The 22,300-nt window shown below is 40.9% G+C and overlaps 2 protein-coding genes across 3 annotated transcripts; both read left to right on the top strand.

The window, feature by feature from the left end:
* The first annotated feature begins 276 nt into the window (after window positions 1-276).
* LOC134867366 (serine/arginine-rich splicing factor 6-like) lies at window positions 277-5,108 on the top strand. Of its 2 annotated transcripts, none has more exons than XM_063887904.1 (6): window positions 277-523; window positions 880-1,031; window positions 2,677-2,795; window positions 2,926-3,128; window positions 3,243-3,329; window positions 3,477-5,108. In XM_063887904.1, the coding sequence occupies exons 1-6, from the start codon at window positions 309-311 to the stop codon at window positions 3,883-3,885; spliced, it is 1,185 nt and encodes a 394-aa protein (XP_063743974.1). In that variant the 5' UTR covers window positions 277-308; the 3' UTR covers window positions 3,886-5,108. The 2 variants fall into 2 exon arrangements, with proteins under 2 accessions (XP_063743974.1, XP_063743965.1); XM_063887895.1 differs by having other exon boundaries at window positions 880-1,058.
* A 298-nt stretch (window positions 5,109-5,406) lies between these two features.
* l3mbtl1 (L3MBTL histone methyl-lysine binding protein 1) lies at window positions 5,407-21,627 on the top strand. Its single transcript, XM_063887058.1, has 22 exons — window positions 5,407-5,455; window positions 7,435-7,644; window positions 8,247-8,428; window positions 8,869-8,995; window positions 9,510-9,672; window positions 10,507-10,645; window positions 10,815-10,863; window positions 11,342-11,430; window positions 11,898-12,002; window positions 12,154-12,289; window positions 12,891-12,982; window positions 13,392-13,543; window positions 13,639-13,715; window positions 13,997-14,082; window positions 14,739-14,849; window positions 15,018-15,177; window positions 15,667-15,772; window positions 15,890-16,078; window positions 19,495-19,544; window positions 19,893-20,050; window positions 20,148-20,210; window positions 20,897-21,627. The coding sequence occupies exons 2-22, from the start codon at window positions 7,464-7,466 to the stop codon at window positions 21,029-21,031; spliced, it is 2,550 nt and encodes an 849-aa protein (XP_063743128.1). The 5' UTR covers window positions 5,407-5,455; window positions 7,435-7,463; the 3' UTR covers window positions 21,032-21,627.
* The last annotated feature ends 673 nt before the right edge of the window (window positions 21,628-22,300 follow it).

Below are 22,300 nucleotides of genomic sequence, written 5' to 3'. Positions count from 1 at the left end.
TCCCTTTTCAAACATTCTTCAGTTTGTGTTAAAAAATATTTGCCAGTATAACATCATTACTTTATGACTCTTGATAACAGAGAGCACACAATGTAAATGATATCAGAATACTTATTTAAGGTGTAGTTATGACATAAGAGAATACTTTCATGGATGTTAAAAATCGCTGAAACAAACTAGTATGCAACATATATTCAGCTTTCTTATATATTCACTATATTGCAAATAACAGCTGTAGATGAATGGGGCTTTTAATTTGAAATTAAATACCAGAAGTCTGCCACAGTCAGCTCTGCGTTGATTGGCTGATGTGTCTTGCTGGAAGAGAAGCTATAACGGCAGCAGCGCGAGCAGCGGAGCAGCTTGGTTACGAGCCCTCGCTGAGAATAGTCGAGAACGACGTTAGCAGTGACACCATGCCTCGTGTTTATATCGGGAGACTGAGCTACCATGTACGCGAAAAAGACATCCAGAGATTTTTCAGTGGATATGGAAAGCTCATGGAAATTGATTTAAAAAATGGGTGAGTTTTTAAACAAAGTGTGTTAGCTAACATTTCCAAGCTAGCAATAGAGCTAACCGTTCATGTTAACGAGGCCAGTGCGGGGCAGTGCTGCTAAAGAAACACAATTAATTATCGGATGCAGGGATATGTTCGCATTAACGGTAACGTTGTTAAGTTAAATCCCATTTGTTTTTCTTATAATATATTGAAGAGGTGTTGTTGTTGTTTTGTTTTCTTAACTTGCTCGTTTGACAGGTGGCGCATGGCCAACATGGCGTGTTTGTGTTTGCTACAGCTCAGAGCTAGCTAGCGCAGCTTGGTGACTTTTTGCATTGTTTTGACAATTTCAAATTTAAACTCTCATTGCATTGCAGCTATGGATTCGTGGAGTTTGAGGATAACAGGGACGCTGACGACGCTGTGTACGAGCTGAACGGGAAGGAGCTGTGCGGGGAGCGCGTGGTCGTGGAACACGCCCGGGGACCGCGGCGAGACCGAGACCGAGACCGAGATCGAGACGGCCACGGTGGGGGTTACTGGGGTGGTGGGCGCAGTAAGTGCAGTCTATTACAAGATACCCTCTCTTTCCCTTGGGGTGAGGTGTCGATATGGACTGCACAGAGAGCTATTATGTTATTAATAACTTTGAAAATGTATGTACTTGCAACATAAGCTCACACACGTTTGACTATTTCAGGAGACTCTTGATTTTCAGGTACACTGGCACGATCAGTGCCATGATACATGGCTAAACATTATTATGGCTCAGATTGCATGCAAACTTGAACAGTAGCTACAACATTTTATATAGTGATACTTACTCTATTCATGTTTATAACTTATAAAGCAGTTTGCCCTCATGGAAAAGTTCCTGATCTACATTCCAATTGCTTAGAACATTTCTCTTTTCGTGTTCGTGATCCTGTTGAACAATGCTCATTTTCTACCATCATGGGTTTGTGACCTGCCGGTTTTTGCTCCTCCCCAGTGATCCTTGACCACCATTGATGGTCTGTGTTTCATTATTGGGCGGAACAACAATATGCAAGTCAGTGCCCTTAAAACACAGGCTTTGAAGTTGGCATTACCTATAATAGCTTAAACGCAAGGCTTTCCTGCCATGTGTTTTCTTTATTATAATAAATTGGTTGAGCTATATTTTTGTTGAAGGTGTGGAATTTTCAAATTTGTTTGCACCACAAAAACAAAACAAATCACAAACCTAACTAGTGTATTTTTAACTAAATGATAAGGACTTGACTAATATTTTCCTGTGAAATGTGTATTTTTATCTTTGGTCTATATTTTTATATTCAACATTAACAAAAGTCCTTGATGTTTCAATTTGAAAGAGTCCAGTTGCGGGCTGAGGCTGAGAGTCCATTGAGGCTAAAGATGACTGGCTAAGATGACTGCCTGTCCCGTTTGGCCTTGGCTTTCACCTTACAATGTGTGTGTGACCTTTGCCCCCCCTTGATCCTTGGCTGACCTAACCGGAAGCCATGACGACATCAGCCTTTTGCCAATAGACCAGGGGTGATGGTGAGGATTGCCATTGGTTTTTATGTTGACAGCAAACATAAGTGGAGCGGCTCAAGTAAAGAACTTACAATCAAAAGAAATATTGTAAGTGAGCAAACCCAAAAGCAAAATTTCAGACTGACATCCGGTCAAATAACTAAAGATTGGTGTATGTGTTTCTCTACACCGCTCTTTCTCAATTTGATTGAACAGTGTCCTTGACCACAGCCTATGTGGATCCCTCCATTCTGTTTGTGTTACAGGGTCGGGGGTCGGAGGCCTTGAAAAGATATCACTGTTCATTTGTTAAAGCAGCTATAGCATCACAGTGTGAAATCCCGCAGTAAGACAGACTTTGTATTGCCGGAAACAGATGCAGTGGTGTTCTTTGCAGCAGCGAAAAACATCAAAATGCTGAACAATACAAAGAGCCCGTGCTGTGGTGCCGTAGACCACTTATCTGAAGCTTTGTGTTAGTAAATGGGATCAGAGGGACAGAGGGTTCCTTATTAAGATCAAATTTAGACTTCCTTGGACTTTTATCTAGCAATCACTGCCTTTCGTTCATTTGATAACCCAGGCAAATAGTTCTGTGCGTCTTGCTCATTTTTCTTGGTTCTCACTTCTTTCATGTGCTGTTGTTTTTAAAGGTAGCGGTTATAGCAGCCGGAGCCGCACTGGAAGGGATAAGTATGGACCTCCTGTCCGTACTGAGTACCGTCTCATTGTGGAGAATTTGTCCAGCCGCTGCAGTTGGCAAGACCTCAAGGTACATCTTTTATGAATACCAATATAAAACTATTATTGCTTTTCCTCTGTTCCGTAAACTGGACTGGAGTTGTTGGACCAAGAAGATTTCAGGATAATAAATCCTTACTTTTATATTTTGTGTCATACAGGACTTCATGCGTCAGGCAGGAGAGGTGACGTATGCAGATGCCCATAAGGAACGCACGAATGAGGGTGTAATCGAGTTTCGGTCCCACTCGGACATGAAAAGGGCCATTGACAAGCTGGACGGTACAGACATTAATGGCCGCAAGATTCGTCTGGTGGAGGACCGGCAGCGCAAACGCAGGTCGTACTCCGGAAGCCGCTCCAGGTGGGAACACTGAATAAGCTCTGTGATGCTAAACTTTGTTATATTATATTTTTATATTTTGCAGAAGAAATTGGCTGTATTTTTTTCAATTTGACTTTGCGATCTCTCCCTCAGGTCTCGTAGTCGCCATCGTTCCCGCAGCAGGAGCCGCAGGAGCAACAGAAGCAGGAGCTCCAGGAGTCGCTCTAGATCCCGCTCCAGGTAAGAATGGGCCGCATCCACTACAATAATAAAACAAGCATTCTACAAAGTATGATAGTAGTTGTGTTTACATAAATGAGTTAGGTGTCCATTGCTTCATGGTGTGTTTTGGGTGCCGGAATAATTGAAAACAAATTGTTTTTTAAGGTCTCGTTCCCGTAGCAAGAAGAGACGTGGCCATTCCCGCTCCAGGTCTGGAAGGAAGTCTGGCTCCAATTCAGGAGAAAGCAAATCCCGATCTCGTAACCGCAGGTCCCATTCTCGCTCCCGCAAATCCCGGTCCGGTTCTGCTGAGCGAAAATCTAAATCTCGCTCAAAAAGTCGTTCAAAGGTAAAGTCGGAGAGAGGTTCTCGCAGCCCGTCCAAGGCGATGTCTGTCGACAAGAAGTCCCGCAGTCGTTCAGCCTCCCCGCTGGAGAACGGGAAGGATGACCATGTTGCCAAATCTCCCTCCCGCTCCCCAACCCCACACGAGGACGACCGCAGATCCAAGTCCAAGGAGAAGCGCTCTCCGTCAAGGTCTCGTTCCCGGTCTGGATCAGCTTCTCAGGATTAGTGGAAAAGGAAAAGGGAGATGATTCTCTCACCCTCAAGCTTGATCGCTATGTTGTACATAATGAGCAGCGTCGTCATACTGGCTTATGCTTCCTGGCTTGTCTACTTTTCTCCTTCAAGTTGGCACTTGTCTTTAACCTGTTTGAGATGCAGTTTTATTAGAGCATGCACACAGTGGAGGGTTTTTTTTGTTTGTTTTTGGAGTCATGCGTCGTTAGCCTCCCAAAACACTTGTTTTTTTTCAAAGGCTGAAGTGCTAGTCTTCATTTATTTAGATCAGTGACTTAATATGGTGCAAGTCCCGAACATTTCAACTTGGTTGCTTTTTTTGTTTTAAAGACGCAGTATTAAAAGTTCAGCGAAAATGGCATCTTTATTTTATTTAAAATGTCAATCCTGCATCTTGGTTTGCAACAAACCTTTTCCGTTTGTTGGACCGGTTAATTTAATAGCCTTGTTTGCGTCTGGCGCAGCCATCGGGCATTGTTTGTTGCAACAGTTTTGTTTCATAATTATTCAATCTGCATGCTTTTGGGAGAAAAGTAGTGTTTGGCTACAGCATTGATGGCGGTTATTTTTTTCTGAACTACATTCTCAATAATTGCTTTCTCAAGGAATCGCTGATCTTTGTATTGTCTTGCGGCACTCTTAAGAGGCACAACTGGGATGCAACTTGAATTGCAAATTTACATGACATCATAAGGGTTTGTACATCATGTGGAAACGACTTGTAGGTGGCCCATTACGATCCTATCTTAATCTCTGGTTCATAGACTGTTGAATCTGCTTCAAAACCGTATTGCTTCCTTTTCGTTGCTACCAATGTTTGGGTTTTGTAACCCTGAGCTGGTAAACCGTGGAATAACCTTTTACCTTTTAATTTGCCTATAGTTCAAGGCCTCAAATGCAATGTTCGATTTAATACGCATCTCCTGCTTTCCTCATTTGCAAGCCTGAAAAAAGTAATTTTCTAGACTGGAGTGGTGATTCTTCTTAAATATTAGTTTTAAGCCTCCAACAATTTATAGTGCACAACTACAAGATGAGTTTTAGTACTGATTAGGTACATCATTCAGATGTCTGGACGATCTGTTTGTGGGTTTATACTAACATCATCAGACTTACTAAATGCATCCCCTCTTTTTTTCTCTCTCTATGCGTATGAGATCTTATGGGAAAATGTCCTTTTTATTGTATGTTCAAATAAAGTTCTTAATGAGAAAACTTGCCGTGTTTTGTGGCTATGTGTCAGTATTACAGAAACCTTGACTGCAGTATCGACATGACCTATATCCTGCTAATTATATAATGAATGGTCTTTCATTTAGGGGCGGACTTTCTGGGGAAATAAAAAAGATCAATGTGGTGCAGATGTTTATATAGGAAGTAAAACATTTTTTTTTTTTAAAGAATCGAATTAAAAGAGACGGCTCTCCAGGCTAGTCAATAGTCCACTACATTATTTGCACATCGAAGTGTTTTGGCGTTACATTATATCCAGCGAGCGGTGACTGTACTGGGGGCCCACGCATGCGCAGTCGTAGCCCCGGAGCCGCAGGAGATCATAGCTGGTAAGCCAAATTTCAGTTCCGAAATGATCTTCAAACACCAATTTAAATCGCATTTACAGTGTTTCTCCAATAGTGCCAGGTAGCAGCGTATTTACACCACATACGTTTGAAAGGGACTAGTCTAAATGTGTTTTTTGTTGAGGTAAAGCGTTTTGGCGTCAACCACAAAGCTTCCCATCTTAAAATATATATATACGTGATAACGCCGCGCGTTTAATTAACCTATCGTGTTAAATACTTTTAAATGATTAAAGCAGTCTAAACGATGTTAAATGATATATGTAACATGCTTTACGTTGTTGTGAGGGGAAATGTTGCTCATTCATTGGAGATGCAGCCAGAATGGGAGACAAGGTTCATCTCTCACTAAATGGGATTTTCACAGGATTTTAGACACTGCTGCTTTTATACATTTTTTTTTACTCACGGTTTTTCTTTTGCCTCCGCCATTTTAACTGAAATGTGCATTTTCTGAATGTGTGTGCACTTATAAGCTTTTGTGTAAACATTTATGAGTCACCATTAATGCTTTTTTTTTTTTTTTTAATTGGTGGTAGTCTAATGGATGGCTGCTAAAGTCACACCGGGTCATTGCTATTCCTGGAGGAAGGCTTTGCTCAGCCATTATTTGAAAAAGCCACCCTTAAAAGTTACTTACTTATTTCAAGTTAGAAAGAATTCGAATAAAAAGTGTGTTTTTACCTTATGTACATGTGATTCCATCGATCTCAGGGCCAATAGGAAATATATTTTAAAGGCAGAAATTGGAGAGAAAAAGTTTATTCAAATGATGGTCGTATAATTTATTATGTTGAGAAATATACCAAACTGGACTATTTGTTCTTTCTTATCTTGTGTCTGTTATTAGCCCCCCTTATGGGTGTAATTTGTAGAAATACCCTTTTTGCTCAGTTCTGACTGCATTTTGCACATTCTTGCACACGACTGCACAGCCATCCACTTTAAAATACAATTTACTGTAGTTTGCCATATTTTCATTGTCCAAAGGTTCTTTGTATATTCAAATTGAAATTAGGTGTAAATAGTTGTCTTCAGTATTTTATTTTTAAATTCTAAATATTTTCTTAAAAATACTTGTTTTTACTATCTTTATATTTTTGACCTACTTTTACAACTTGTTTTCTTATGTTTGTTATGTTCCCACCACCAGACACCAAATCAAATACCCTGTATGTGTAAACGTACCTGGCAATAAACTTGATTCTGATTCTGACTCTGAATAAATTGTGAAAAAGGACGAATAAAAAAGGGTTACTTATATAGCTTAACTAAAATTGCTAATACCACACCATATAAATACTGTTACAAGGAAAAGTCTTGGATTGAAAATGTTACTAAAGTAAATGTATATCATTATATGTAGGAACATGTAATTAGTATGTAAAGATAGCCAAAAAAAGGCCAATATAACTGTATTCATGTCTTATATCATTAGATATTTGTGTGTTTTGTAGAAGCAGTGCAAATGAAAATGAAATTATTTAAAATAAAACATTCAACAAAATCCACACTTTGTTTCAGAAGTTGAAACGTTGAATACGTTTGTATGAAAAATGATAAACAACAACAAAACAGTTACTTTCATCGTCAAACTTGTAGAGTAAATGAATCTCACTGGTAATTGTAGTGGATCTTAAAAGAAACAATATTTGCCCATTGAATTTAAGTAGATAAGAAGTGCAAAGTTGTATAAAAATAATCAGCTTTATTAAAACGTACCCGTACAGTACTTTAGTACAGTATTGGAGTATGCATAAAATTTCACCTCTGTAGGGTGAGAGGACAGAGAATCTATTGTAAAGTTAATTTTATTTATATAGACCAAATTGTCACTTTACCTGAGACAACCTGTTAGACATACAACAATTTTAATTCAGATAAGGAAAACATGTTGTTATGCACTACACCTGTTATCTTGTCAATCCTTTGAACTGATGACAACACCCTCTGCCCTCAAGCGCTCCGGAGTAAGAGACAGTGCAGCATTATGAGTGCCAAAGTGAACATGGAGGCTCAACCCAAAGAACCGGATCGCACACCTTTGGACCCGTCCTCCTCCACCTCCTTGTCCTCCAGCGAGGCCGTCCTGGTCTGTGGGAATGACAGTGTGGCCAAGAAGGCTCGGCCCCAAACCCAAACCCACACCACCACAGCTTTCCTCCTGCCAGGTAAGCATGACCTGTGACCTCTTTAAACTCATGATCACACTCAAAAGAGAGCATACTCTTTGGGGTTCATTGGTAGCTGAACTGTAACTCTTTTTCAACATTAAAACTTCATGTTTTAAAAATGTGAAAAAATACATACCATCTTTGAAATGGGATGTTTGCACGGACTGTTCTCTTTGTTCTGAGTCAGTATTCAGATATAAGATAAGAAAAGCCTTTATTGATCCAGCGGTGAGATTCAGGGGGAGACACAAAGAGTGTCATGTCTTTCCGCTTAATATAAACAGAAAGACTATTTGCCAGATTATCATGGCAAGTGTTGAACTGGAAACTTGTTTTAAAGGGGAACTCCACTGATTGTCCGTCTTATGGAAGCTGCGGCACATGTAAAACGTTAATCTGTCGATGATTGTTAAATGATTCTGTGTGGAGTGGCTGAAAAAAACCTAGTCTCTGGTAACACAGGCTAACATGTCAACACAACTCCGTTTTGAACCAAACCGAATGATGCAACAAAATGAAAACATGACGTGGTAAATGAATTGTGCTCTCTTTGGTGAGATCAGATACATTATTAAGTGTGAATGCAACTCTTTATTTAGCTCCTGCTGCTGGCCATCAGAAGCTGGAAGTGACTCCAGCCATATCCGTTGGAGACCCAGGCAAAGGAAGTCGGGCCAATGAGATGACCACCCTGACAGCACAGGTGGGCGGGGCTTGTAGCATCGTCCACGTCCTGGAGTGGAAGGAGGGGATGGCCATCCTGCCAAGTAGCAACCTCAAGGTGAACGCTTGTGCCTTTTTTCTTTATAGAATATTTCAAGATGTTCTTGTTACTTGCTTGCCTAAATTACATTATTGAAAAGCATCCTATCACAACATCAACTTCAGCAATGCCAGGAAAAAGAAAAAGAAATCAGTGATAATTGATCTATGACTAAATCATTCATCAGCTAAAATAAAATAAAAAAATTATGTCCAATTTGAAGATTTTTTTTCTGGTTTGTATTATCCTTAATTGAATTCATTTAGACTTTTTGACTAGTGATACAAACATAAATAACAAATGAATTGTTATTTTAACCCTTTGCCATTGGTATAAAGAGGCAACAATCTTTTTAAAATGTTGTTTGATGAATTGCTTTGAGGAGAAATACAAAGAAGAATCATCAAGACTTATTTAAACAGAGGGATCAATTGACGCTGTGTCTCTGTATGTTGTAGTTCTGTGTGAGTGACGTAGGTACCCTGAGCACGCTGATCAGCCCGGGAACGACCAGCAGCACCGAACCAGCAGCCGGGACTTCTGGGAGATCTTGTGACGCAGAAACTGCTCCAGCTGAAAAGCCAGGTAGAGTCATGGTTTCATACTGCCAATTTAATCATCCCACAGAAAAATATAGCTACCTTGAAATACAATTTTTATTTGGTTTTAGGTTTCAGATCGTTTTTGTAATCACATATTCTATCCATAAAGCTTTTGTATGATAGTGATGAAACATGTTAGTGTATTTGCTGGTGTTGCAGGTGTCACGCTAGTTAAGGAGAGTTACTTTTCTATACATGGCTGCACTTGTATTTGAAGGGTTTCACATCATGCCCTTTTCAATGATCACTTGAGCAATAATTACATCAGCTGCAGCAGAAATTATTTTGCCAAGTGAAGACTGCAGCTGTAGGTTCATGATAAAAATATCACAGGCATCACTTACATGTTTGGTTAAATCAATAAGCGGTTGAAATAGACAGAAAATAAATACTGTTAAAGTGAAACAACCCTCCATGTGAGTTCAATAAAACAAATTAAAAGACACAGAATCATTTTTATTTAGAAGTTCATCACCAATCTTTCTCTCATCTGTCAGATGTGGCGGCTCCTGTGGGCTCTGTGAGAGGAACTGCAGAGCTGGAGAGGCTGGTGCCGCTGGTCAAACATGAAGTCCAGTTTGGACCGGGACAACAGAACCATGATCCCCGAGCTCAGAGGACCTACAACGAGGAGCTGCGCAGAGATCCCATCACTGACAAGTATGGGGGCAACAGCTGCTTCTGCTATATGCTCACTCATGCACCTCTGCATACACGTGTGTGAACAGGCACAGCCACTCATGTATAAATTGCTGCGGGACAACAGGTTATTGTAGCATTGCACTGGTTACCTTGACAAAACCCAATGGGACTTTTAGTTTGGATTTTGGATTACAGCAAATAACAAACTTTGTGGGACACAAAAGTTTATGATAATTACAGTTCCTCTAATAAAACAATATTCACAAATCAACAACAGTATTTGTTGGCCAGAAGTCAAAAGCTAACGCTGGTAATACCCAAACAATGCCCTGGTCGCATGTCGTAACATTACCAATTAGTAGAAAAGTTTCCTATGTGTTCGTCGTCATGACGTTAAATGCCCCAGCAACCTCTGTAGTCTCATTAAGCCTCTTGTAATGAGACTACAACTTCACCACTGTCCTGAGTATTTACTGACAGATATTAAATTGTAAACAATAGATGAAAATCTCTGAAGCTTGTGCTGGCCAAAAAGCCACAGACTTCAAGACAAGGGAACAATAAGTGCAAAAATATCTGCGTTTCAAGACCCATTCATAAAGCACTACATTCATTTTCACCCTTATATTTATCCTTGTAGAGATAGTATTTACAAAGCCAATCCGTTTTTTGGTTGATGGTGTATCTTCCTTCACTGAAGTAGACATGCTGTGACAAATAGGGAACACTAAAACCATAAAGCACACCAACATCAGTCCTGCAACGGAGAGTACAAGGCAGACACAAATACCATGGTGACAGAAAAACAGCTACAGTCAGGTGATGTGTTTTTTATTTCTCTCTGCACCTCAGGAGGAGTGTCGGGGTGGAGAAGGTGCCAGCAGGCGGGAGGGTCTCCTCTCTTAACCCCGACCACCTGAAACCCATGAGGAAGAGGAAGAGGAAGGAGTACCTAAGTCCCTCTGAGGAAGACTCTGACATCGAAGGCACGGTGGGACTGCCTTGTTATTAACGTTTAACACAGAGAGATCACTCAGATTTTAAGTGATGTGGTTAAAAATAATCATGTTTATTAATAATAATAATGTATGTTTCATTTAATTCAGTGACAGTATTTTCTGTCTACTTTTTGACTTTTGTTTAACTTTTGTTTCTCTTAGGATGAGAAAACGGATGATTCTAAAGCAGACAGCAGGCTCATCAGAGGAGGTTGAACTCATCTCTGTCTTTTTTGTCTGTTTTATAATCTTTCATAATTCCTTGTGATTCTTTAGTTATGTTGTTAGTAACATCTTTTGTTGTTTTCACTTCCTCCTTTCCCTCTTAAAAACAGACGTGCTAAGATGTAGAATATAGAGATATAAGAGATCCTATGACTTTCGATTTTTCCTTCAAGTTAAATGAATCAATCTCTCGGACATATTGTATATTTTAAACAAGATGCTGCATTTAGTTTTGCAACTGTGACAAATGATCCTGTTATTCAGACCCTTTATGTCTTTAGTTTTTATCTTGTCCTTCCCTAACCTTTAATTGGTTTCTTTCTTTTCTTCAATCTGAAAAATAACAGATCTTCCAACATTAGCTGCTCAGGGAGTCTGTTTCCCTCCTCCTTAACAACTTCCTTTATGTGTTCGGTTCACTCTTCACACTTTCTCAAATAATTACTTTATTTTGTGTTTTGAAGCTGGAGACAGTAAGACAGAACTGTGGACGTGGGCTCAGTATCTTGAGGAGACCAAATCTGTTGCCGCGCCCAACAACCTTTTCCAGGAGGTTGGTTCAAGTTTAATATTCAGACTGCAGTTTTCGGCCATGTACTCACAGGTTTACCCACTGTGCCCATGATTTTTACTGCATTTCTTTACTACCACTGCAGCTCTATTTATAGCACAGGGACAGATCTATCGCCCAGAGTGGAAAAATAGTGCAGCATTGTCAAGGAAGGAAATGAGAAATGTAAATGTACCTGGGACAGAGATGTATGTAGCCGAAGGACTTACATTGATATTCTTATTCTGATACACAGAGTGGGGTTGAGTTTTATTTATTTTGAAGTCCCTTTATCATTCTAAACATGTTTGAAAAACTATGTTCCAGTATTAAAATAAAACTCTGTAATCTAATTTTTTCTTTGTTTGTTGCTCTGATCCAATTTACCACTCTCCTCTATGTTCAGCTTATTTTACCTGAATCCCTTTGGTGTGAACTAAAATACTCTGTGTATTTCTTCTTGTAACCAGACACAGAGAGTGCCAACAGTGAAGAACGGTTTTAAGCAGGGGATGAAGCTGGAGGGAATCGACCCACAGCATCCGTCCATGTACTTTGTTCTCACAGTGGCCGAGGTGAGCCAGACGGCCGTTAACACGGTCGATGCGTCTTAATGGCCTGGCTGATTATTGAGGATCGTAAACAGTCATTCACTCTCAGGCTGCTCTGCATGCTGGACGAAATCATCTGCTTTTGTTTCGTCTCATGCGTCATGTCCTCCTGCAGGTCTGTGGTTACCGGCTGCGGCTTCACTTTGATGGCTACTCTGACTGCCATGACTTCTGGGTCAACGCCAACTCCCCCGACATCCACCCGACAGGCTGGTGTGAGAGCACGGGACACAAACTGCACACTCCCAAAGGTCCGAATTCACGATACTCTGGCAAATTGAAGGACCAAAGGGAAAATAGAACCTAAAAATAATTAACAGCATGCTTAACTTATGCGTTTTCAACCTATTGTACGATATTTTGAGATGACCTCGATCCTTTTTTGCTGACCTGTTGAGTTTAAATGTATTCATTTAAGATATTTTCACATCTTTTCACAATCCACTCCAAATGTCATTGCTTTTTGAAACAGTGTACAGCATTATTTTGCTATCATGTTATCGTGGCACAAAATATTCTTAAAATGACAAAATATTGTTTATTGCAATTAGTCATGGGACAATTTATCGTCAATCAAAAACAGTTACTTTGAAAGGGTGAATAAGTGAATTTTGTTCACCTTTTAGAGCCAAGCTAGCTTTCCCCCTCTGTTTTCAATCTATATGCTAAGCTATGTTAATCATCTTCTGGCTGTAGTATCATATTTAACATATAGAGATAAGAGAATTATCCCTAACTTCTCTGCAAGAGAAAATGTCAGTAGGTGCAGCTGTTGCTACCAAGTATTCCTCTCATTGATTTAATGCTTTACCAAACCTCTTTAATCTTCTCAGTATCTCTGTTTTCCTGCAGGCTGTAAAGAGGAGGAGTTTACCTGGGCCAACTACCTGAGAATGACTAAAGCACAAGTGGCGCCCAAAGAGCTGTTTGCCAGTCCTGGGAGGGTAACTGCCACTATATAATATACGGTAGTAGTATTATCTACAAGCATGAGTGGATGAGGTGAGAATGATTTAGGGCCGCGAAAACTCCAACTCCAATGAAAAGCAGATATAATAAAAACAGATTTTTTCAGAAAACATTTCCACTAGAGATAGTTAATATAGCTTATATAGAAAGCGAAAGTTGTGTTCATGTTGACTTCCTCCTGCTAGCTAATGTGTGATTCTTCCAACATTCAATCCCAATTCAAACTGTATCTTTCTGGCACTCTAACTATTGGTGAATTCAACACATTTAGATACAGATATATAGATCATTTTTTCAAAAACGTATGCCTTATTTATAATTAAGTCCCAGCTCTGTCCGTGTCTACTCAATATGTCATTTCTAATATCTACACGTTCTGTTTAGGTTGATGTAAAGAGCAGTTTTGAGATAGGAATGAAGCTTGAGGCCGTCGACCGCATGAACCCCTCCCTCATCTGCGTAGCCACCGTCACTGACTTGGTGGACGACCGCTTCCTGGTGCATTTTGATAACTGGGATGACACGTACGACTACTGGTAAGCTTCAGAACCATCAAGATGTGCCGGCTAAAGATATATCTCATTTTTATATTGTTACACAAAACTTTGCTAAAGCACAACAAACTACGCAGGTGTGATTCCAGCAGTCCATACATTCACCCGATTGGTTGGTGCCAAGAGAGGGACCTCCCACTAACACCACCCCAAGGTGACCAGTGTGTTTACTGTTTTCATTTAGTCCTGTTCATATTCAATCCTTTTTGTATTGTGCCATGATGCGATGTTTTTGAGTTAAAATATCTTAATTTAGGGGATTTTCCAAGGAGATAGTCAGATATTGAATAATGGTGATCGAACAATCAAAGGATAGCCCTATTAGGCATTGCCTTCAACATAATAACAAGCATTTGCACAGATAGAAGACTCTAGAAGATGAATGTTTAAGTTTGTATTAAGGTACAGATGTGAATACATTTTTTGATGCACCAGATTACCCTGACCAAGCCCGGTTTATCTGGTCTCAATACCTGGAGGAGACTGGTTCCAGGGCGGTGGCTGCAGACGCTTTCAAAGTGGTGAGGACAGAGGATACTGTATATATATATACTCTTTTTGATCCAATTAAAAAATAATATGAAATGGTTACACATCTCTGTAGTACACTAACTCTGGAATGACTACGTCAGACCAACCCACTTCAAAACATCCGGCCCATCCCGTACCACTTGGAGTGTGGATCTCTGGTATGGCCTGGCAGATAACAGCAGCGTAGCCAAACTAACCAAAATCATATAAAACCACAAACCCAACTAACCACAGGCTGCGGTAGACCAGGAACTTCTGCAACGTGAAGTTACTGATTTGCAATGGAGTCTTTGCAAAGTTAACACCTTTAGTTATTTATCAAATCTGCTGTTTCTGCCCACTGGGGGTAGTGACAATCTAAATCGACTGGAGGCTATACACCAAATATAGAATTACCTCATAAGGCTCCCTTTCAAAATAACTAAACTAACCCTAACTGCAACACCTTGGGTTTGAGTCCGTCGAGGACCTTGGCTAAATGTAGCTTCCCATCTCACTCCACTCATTTCCTGTCTTAACTAAAGATGTAAAAAGACATAAGGCATACAAAGCTGCAAATAAAATAATAGAAATGATGTTTCCAATGCTTTATAGAAAATATGTTTGACATGTTTGGTTCCCATCATCCTCTGCACGTCCTCTCCAGCTTGCGGCCCACAACTTCCAGCCTCAGATGAAACTGGAGGCCGTGGACAAGAGAAGCCCCGGTCTGATCAGAGTGGCTTCAGTGGTGGACGTGGAGACTCATCGCATTAGGGTAACACTCGAATAATTCTATTAGGTGGTCAAAGGTTGTGAAATGCAACCATATAGTGATTCTGAACATCTTTAACGAATCCAAAAATTAACACTGGAATTTTAACTGTGTGCATATTAAACGTGTATTCATGCACAGTATATTATATTGGGATTGATGCTCCTTCAGGTCCATTACGACGGCTGGAGTCATGTCTATGATGAGTGGATGGACTCGGATCACCCCGACATCCACCCAGCAGGCTGGTGTGAAGCGACCAATCACCCGCTCAAAGTTCCCCCGCGGGATTCCAAAACACAGCAGCCGCATGGGAGCAACCTGCACTTCAGTCAGAACTGGAAGTTGATTTTCTTCAAAATTCAAATCAAAGCTAGCATTAAATTAAAGAATAAATACATTTGTTGTGCTCAGAAGTTGTCTGTGATGACAATTAAACTGACAATTGGAAAGTTAAAAGGGGGAAGAGATTGTACATTTAAATGTTAATTCAATTAAGAAAACCTTTGGTTTTAAACTATAGAGCTTTTAAACACACCAATACACCAATATGTTTCCCTTTTAAAACTAACCTGCCAGTATTTTTACATTCCACTATTTACTCTGTTGCTTTTTAATTTGTTTGCTTCATTACATATATGTTGCCGATATATACATGATGGTTTTTATCAGTAAGTATTAGTATGACAGCTCAAAATGTTGGCTGAGAAATAGTTCCCCTTCAACTTTCCACCACTTGGTTGCTGTTTGCATAATCTCCAATCCTGCAGCATTGGGGGTTTGTGCACACGTTTTTGAATGTGTATTTTTGAATGTACAGGTATGAGGGACCTTCCTGCCATTACAGGCCAGTCCACCTACCCCTCCACTGTTCCCTGTAAACCCATCAGCCACCCAAGAGCAAACAAGTACAGCTTCCACAACAGGTCAGCTGATCTCAACTCTATCATCAGGTCATTTAAAACTTTACTCAACAGGCCAATCATTCAAAATGCGAGTCACAGTTTGGAAATCTTACCTCTTCTTAAAATGCAATGGAACAGGAAGTGTCCTACTCCTGGTTGTGATGGCTCGGGCCATGTGACGGGGCGTTTCACGGCCCATCACTGCATATCCGGCTGCCCATTGGCTGAGCGAAACCAGGGCAGGCTAAAGGCCGAGCTTTCAGACTCAGAGTGCAAGAGGACCCTCTTCCTCAGCCAGAGACCCAAGAAGACCCATTATCGTGGCAGGTAAGTGTGTGTGTGTGTGTGTGTGTGTGTGTGTGTGTGTGTGTGTGTGTGTGTGTGTAACCCTATCCATTTCTATCATAGCTCACTGCACTCTGTTTTCTTTAGCCTCTCTTATGTCTTCTCTTGTGCTTTTGCCAGTGTGTATTTTTGTGTATGTGTTTTTGAAGTGGTGTATACATGTTCACAGTTTTGTGGAAAAGAAAGCCAAAAAAGACCCCTGTTTCTATCCAGGATGGTTTCACAGTCAGTGAGAATATTCAGAAATCCAACGACAAAATGTCCATAGATTTCCTTGAAGGAAGCACAGGCATCTATCGACCCATCATGGTGTTGTTTGACACACCCATATATGAGCGGGCTCTGCAGATCTGCTGGTATATCAGCTCTTACAAGACCAAGATCGCACTGGTGATTGAAGTTTTGCGGCTTCAGCAGAAAGACATGATCCCATCTGAGGTGACTGTCGATGACATGACAGACCTGCTGCAAGAAGAAAGCAAAAGCTCACTGAGAGTGCAGCTCTGGGACTTTGAACTAGAGGACCGTGATGAAGATGTTGCAAAGCCTCTTCTCAACCTGTTGTGGGAGGTGATCAACAACATGAAAAAGCGAGACATCATGTTTGAAGCCAGAAGGCTGCACATGTCTCCAGATGACATCCCTCCTGGTTTTCGTCACCCAAAGCTGATGAACTTGGCTCTTGAGTACGGCAGGAGACAAGGTTTCAAGGTTTTATTGGTCATATGCACAGCATATACAACGTATATGTTGGCAATGAAAATCTTATATCCCATGCTCCTCCAACAACTCAACATACATGGTGCAAATAAGATAAATAAAATAGTGCAAAAAGAGAGAAGAATATTTACAATAACAACAATAAAGATTTGAGGATGTGAAATATATGCATATGTGGAATACATTGAAAGTATTTAAATACTTTACACTGTTGAATGAGGAGGTATGGACAGATACATTTATTACGTATAACTGATGTATATGGCAGATATGTATAATATAGATATGTGTACTATAAACAGATATGTATGGCAGATGTGTATAATATATATATATATGTGTGTGTACTATAAACAGATGTGAGTAGACATTCACAGAGCTCAGGAGTTCAGCAGTCTTATAGCCTGTGGTATAAAACTGTCTCTGAGTCTGGTGGTCTTGGTCCGGATGCTGCGGTACCGTCTGCTAGATGGCAGCAGACAGAACAGATTGTTGCTGGGGTAATGGGGGTCCTTTAATATCCTACCGGCCTTCTTCCTACACCACTGGGTGTAGAGGTCCTCAATGGATGGCAGCTCCGTCCTGGTGATGTGCTGAGCAGTTTTCACCACCCTCTGTAGAGTCTTACGGTTGAGGGCGGTGCAACTGCCATACCAGGCGGTGATGCAGCCAGTCAGGATACTCTCGATGGTGCACCTATAGAAGTTGCAGAGTATCCTGGAGTCCATGTTGAACTTCCGCAGCCTGCGGAGGAAGAAGAGCCACTGTCGAGCCGTCTTGGATATGACCCTGGTGTGATGTGTCCATGTCAGGTCCTCACTGATGTTTACCCCGAGGAACCTGAAGCTGCTGACTCTCTCCACAGGAGTCCTGTCGATGGTGATGGGTGTGTGTGCCTCTCTCTGCCTCTTCCTGTAGTCCACAATCAGCTCCTTTGTTTTGCTGACGTTGAGATGGAGGTTGTTGTCCTGGCACCAAGATGTCAGGGCTCTGACCTCCTCTCTGTACGCCGTCTCGTCTGTGATCAGGCCGATGACGGTCGTGTCGTCAGCAAACTTGATGATGGTGTTGGAGCTGTGGGTGGCCACGCAGTCGTGCGTGAACAGGAAGTAGAGGAGAGGGCTGAGCACACAACCCTGAGGGGCTCCGGTGTTGAGGGTCAAGGTGGAGGATGTGATGTTCCCCATCCGCACTGCCTGGGATCTGCCCGTTAGGAAGCTCAGGATCCAGTCACAGAGGGCGCTGTTGAGCCCAAGGTCCCTGAGCTTAATGATGAGCTTGGAGGGCACAATGGTGTTGAATGCTGAACTGTAGTCAATGAACAGCATTCTCACATTAGTGTTCCTCTGGTCCAGTTTGGAGAGGGCAGTGTGTGTGGGGTGAGGGAGATGGCATCATCCGTGGACCGGTTTGCTCTGTAGGCAAACTGCAGGGGGTCCAGTGAGTCAGGGAGGGAGGAGGTGATACAAGTTTTGACTAACCGCTCAAAGCACTGGAGGTGAGTGCAACTGGGCGGTAGTCATTGAGACAGATGGGTTTTGTCTAACAGAGCAACTGCAGTCTGCACCCAGCTCCAAACTGCTCAGCCCACGAGATGTGGTGTTGCAGGTGGTACCAAAAGTCCTACAAGGCTTCTGGTCACCTCTTCGAAGCACCTTTCTCAAAATGAGAAAGAAGCTTAGTCAAATGGCTGTTAGGGTTACTAAGTGTGTTTTGGACAGAGTCTCCACTGCTTTTTCCACTGTGCACCATCCGGTCACCTTCCCTTGTTCAATCAGAGATGCCATGGTCCTGTCTGTCTATCCAGGAAATGGTTGGACAGATGTACCCTGCTCAAGACATCCGGAGGAGGGAACTTAACTCCTTTGCAGCACAAATACTGAACACCATTGCGGATGCTGCAGTGAGCGAGATATGTGTGCTGTTTGCGCCTCAGAACAACACGCATGTGCTTGAAAACTCAAGTAATAAAAGCAACGGCAGCCAGCTTGCAGATGTAATGGATAGTGCGGAGACCATTCATACTCTGGCTGGAGATTTGGTCTGGAGGAAGACAGAGAACCAATTCAGGAACCAACCTCTTCTCCTTCATCTACTCTGGCTCTTCCAACCCCCCATGATGGACCTGTTGTCATAACAGTTTAAGGGCTTTAAAGGCTGAATATTTCTTATCATAGTGTCAGACGGGTATAAAGAGAATACGAATAATAAAATGAACGTATCTGAACAATCACACTGAAAAAATTGTGAAACTTTCTGCAATATTTTTTTACGATTATGGAAACTGTTTTTAAGGTACCTTTGTAATGGGGCCACGGCTCTTATTAAATGTGTACGTTAACCATAGCTGTTTTCCATACCTGAATTTCAAGGTGATGGGAAAAATATATTTTAGTGTCAATTATTTTCTTTCTTTACTTAATTTTCTTTTTTATTAAACAACTTTAAAATACATACAGTTCGTGTTACAGGAGTGTGCAGGTGGTCAATTTTTTTACACTCGTTCCCTCCCCCCTGTACAGAACAAGACAACAGTAAAAGTACAACAACTTTTAAAATAAGAAAGTTGAAATATCACAAAAACAAAACAATAACAACAAAGACAAATAAATAATATGGACATTTGTTTGCTTGCATGTTTGGTTTTGCCTCACATTAATGTTTTCTTCTGTTTTCAGGATTGGCCGTCCTCCCAAATACAGGAAGAACCAGCAGAGAGACTATCACAGTGAGTTTTCTAAATGCCCTTTACATGTCCTGCATTGATGAGAGAATTTTAGTTTACTTCAGCTTCAGGGGGTTTGCCTGTCAAACCTGTAGCCTTATCCTGCTTTAAGGAGCTTGCCAAATTCACATCCCATTTATTTTCATTATATCCAAGCCAAGGGGCAAATAAAACATTCAGGTTCTTTAGTGAACTTGGACGTCTGTAGCTTTACAGCAGTACAATTATTAGAAACACTTTTACTCTTCCTGCTATAATATGTCAAAACGTCTGCTGGAAAACAACCTGTTGGAAGGTTAGATTTTAAATAAAGGTTAAATGCTAATGTTTTATGTGAATGTTTCTCTTCAGACCTGTCCTCAGAGGGTGTGTACCCGTCCCTGTTCATGTCTGCTCTGAGCGGTCAGTCCGACAGGACTCTGTCTCTGTGTTGGGAGCAGCACTGTAAGCTGCTGCCTGGCGTTCAGGGCATTCACGCCAGCCAGGTGGCAGCATGGAGCGTGGAAGAGGTGAGAAAACCTCATCACTTTCCCACATATTTATATATTTATACATCCTCTCTACGGCTCGTTTGATTATTTGAAATCTGATGTGTTTGTGCCACAGGTCTTCATGTTTGTGCAGAATCTAATCGGCTGTGAAGAACAGGCTCTTCTCTTCAAAGAAGAGGTGAGACCATCTATTATGCTCTACACATATTCAAATCTAGATGAGCCTATACAGTATTTACTGTCAGGTTCCAACTGTCTTTTACCTTTTTGTGCTATGGATTTAAAAACCTAATGATGATGTATTTGCAACCGTTTCTAACCAAGTACAGTTAATTACGTTTTGCAAAAATCCTCAGCAGCCACAACCTTACAAGTTCAATTCCAGCAGGGGATCTTTATTCAATTTCACTCCCCTCCCTTTTCACCATTTCCTGTCTGCCTCCTCACATTTACTACCTATAATGCCTAACATAAATGGAAAATAAAACCCAATGATTCATAAGAAATATAAAATCAGTACCCTCATTTGCAGCAATAACTACTGCGGAAGCATCAAAACATTTGTATTCTCTTTGTCGATATCTGTTCTACATCAGTGGTAGAGATTTAAATTTTTAAGACAAAAACTCAAAAAGCATTCTCAACCAATCAGTGCCCGGGTCACTGAGGCTTTAAATAAATACAACACAACCTTTTTTTCTGATTGACACAGACTGACAACTGATCCTGATAACATTAAAATAACGTTATTCAGCCTCCTCAAAACGTCGCCTATCAATCTGAGACCCCAAATGGCAGAGGAAAAATGTTTCCTAACGTGTAAACCTTCAGTTGCATCATGACAGTTGTGTGTGCCTCCCCCAGATGATTGATGGCGAGGCCTTCCTGCTGCTGACTCAGACGGACATTGTGAAGATCATGAGCATCAAGCTAGGCCCCGCCCTCAAGATCTCCAATGCCATCCTCATGTTCAAGAGCACAGACGAGGTACTCAAGTGATCCCGCCCTCACCTGACCTGGGGATCATCATGTGCCAAATTCATTCTGTTACAGGGAAAAAAAGACCCTGACCCCTTTTTTCATGTGTTTGGTGTCCTGTACCCATCAGAGAGAGGGGGGGGGGGGGGGGGGGGGGGGGGGGGGTGAGGTGCGATCAGGGTTAAAGAGGAAATAAAGGAGAGGTTAGAAGAAGAAAAATAAGGAACAACATTGCAGTTATATTTGTACTTCCTGGATGAGAATCACTCATATTGATGCAGGCCTTAACACAGGCAGTGTTGGGAAGATGACTTTTTAAATCTAATAGGTTACAGATTACGTACCCTAAAAAAGTAAATTAGTGGCTCTATTTTAAAGACTTCATCAAGTAATGTAACTTATTAAATTTGATTACTTTTCTAACAGATTAGTTGATAGTAAATTACAACTATATTTATTGTAATATAATAACATAATGCTAAACATGGAATTAGTAACTCCCCAACATTGTCAGATACGTTATGGAAATAAAAAAGTACACACAGATTTGGATTCAACTGGATTTACAACATTGGTTAACTAAAAGGGAAAAGATATAGAGGACTGTGGATGTCGGGTGGGGGGGGGGGGGGGGGGGGGGGGGTGTAGACAAAATGCAGTAGACAAGGCTGGTCAGTGAGGCTCCTACAAGCCTCACGTTATGTGCAATAAAAAAAGTAAAGAAAGAAAGAACTGTTCTCGGTAACACTAAATATTCCAGCTCTTTATGCTATCAAATTATTCTGTAACAGAATAAAATGAAAAATAAATAAGCTGCTTCGTTGACACTGTTGGGAGAAGACTAATGTTTGTGGCGGATAAGCACTTAAAGTTTCCCGCTCATCCTCAAGTATTTGTCATTTGAGTTTAAATATCCAACACTGTACTTTCTAACTGCACTGCTAGTGTGAAAACTCAAGTGATACAGGAGCTGTAATTTTAAAATATTTTAAAGTATCTGAGTCAAAGAACAGAAAAACTGTGTTTTGAGTTTTTATATATATATGCAAGAGATCTTAAAGTATTTTGTTTGCTAGTCTTAATAGATGAAAAGGACATTTCGCATTGGCCTTTTAGCACAACTGTGAAACCCAAATGGATTTTACATAATAGTGTTCCCACACTTGGTCACTAGAGAGTGCAAAAATACACATTTTAGCACTAGCAACATGGATTTTTTATCTTGTCCATGAAGCTCTCTGCAGTTTACATGTGATGGAATCAACAACACTAAAATGTTTACATTATACG

The sequence above is a fragment of the Eleginops maclovinus genome, chromosome 1, assembly GCF_036324505.1.
Source record: "Eleginops maclovinus isolate JMC-PN-2008 ecotype Puerto Natales chromosome 1, JC_Emac_rtc_rv5, whole genome shotgun sequence".
Lineage (NCBI taxonomy): Eukaryota > Metazoa > Chordata > Actinopteri > Perciformes > Eleginopidae > Eleginops > Eleginops maclovinus.
Note: the sequence above shows the minus strand (reverse complement) of the source record. Positions and strands in the feature narration are given on the sequence as shown.

Coding starts and splice junctions, on each gene's coding strand:
- LOC134867366 (XM_063887895.1), top strand. CDS start 309: ATGTGTCTTGCTGGAAGAGAAGCTATAACGGCAGCAGCGCGAGCAGCG. Junction 524..879: donor GAAATTGATTTAAAAAATGG/GTGAGTTTTTAA, acceptor ATTGCATTGCAG/CTATGGATTCGTGGAGTTTG. Junction 2,796..2,925: donor GCAGTTGGCAAGACCTCAAG/GTACATCTTTTA, acceptor TGTGTCATACAG/GACTTCATGCGTCAGGCAGG.
- l3mbtl1 (XM_063887058.1), top strand. CDS start 7,464: ATGAGTGCCAAAGTGAACATGGAGGCTCAACCCAAAGAACCGGATCGC. Junction 7,645..8,246: donor CACAGCTTTCCTCCTGCCAG/GTAAGCATGACC, acceptor CTCTTTATTTAG/CTCCTGCTGCTGGCCATCAG. Junction 13,716..13,996: donor CCCACTAACACCACCCCAAG/GTGACCAGTGTG, acceptor TTGATGCACCAG/ATTACCCTGACCAAGCCCGG.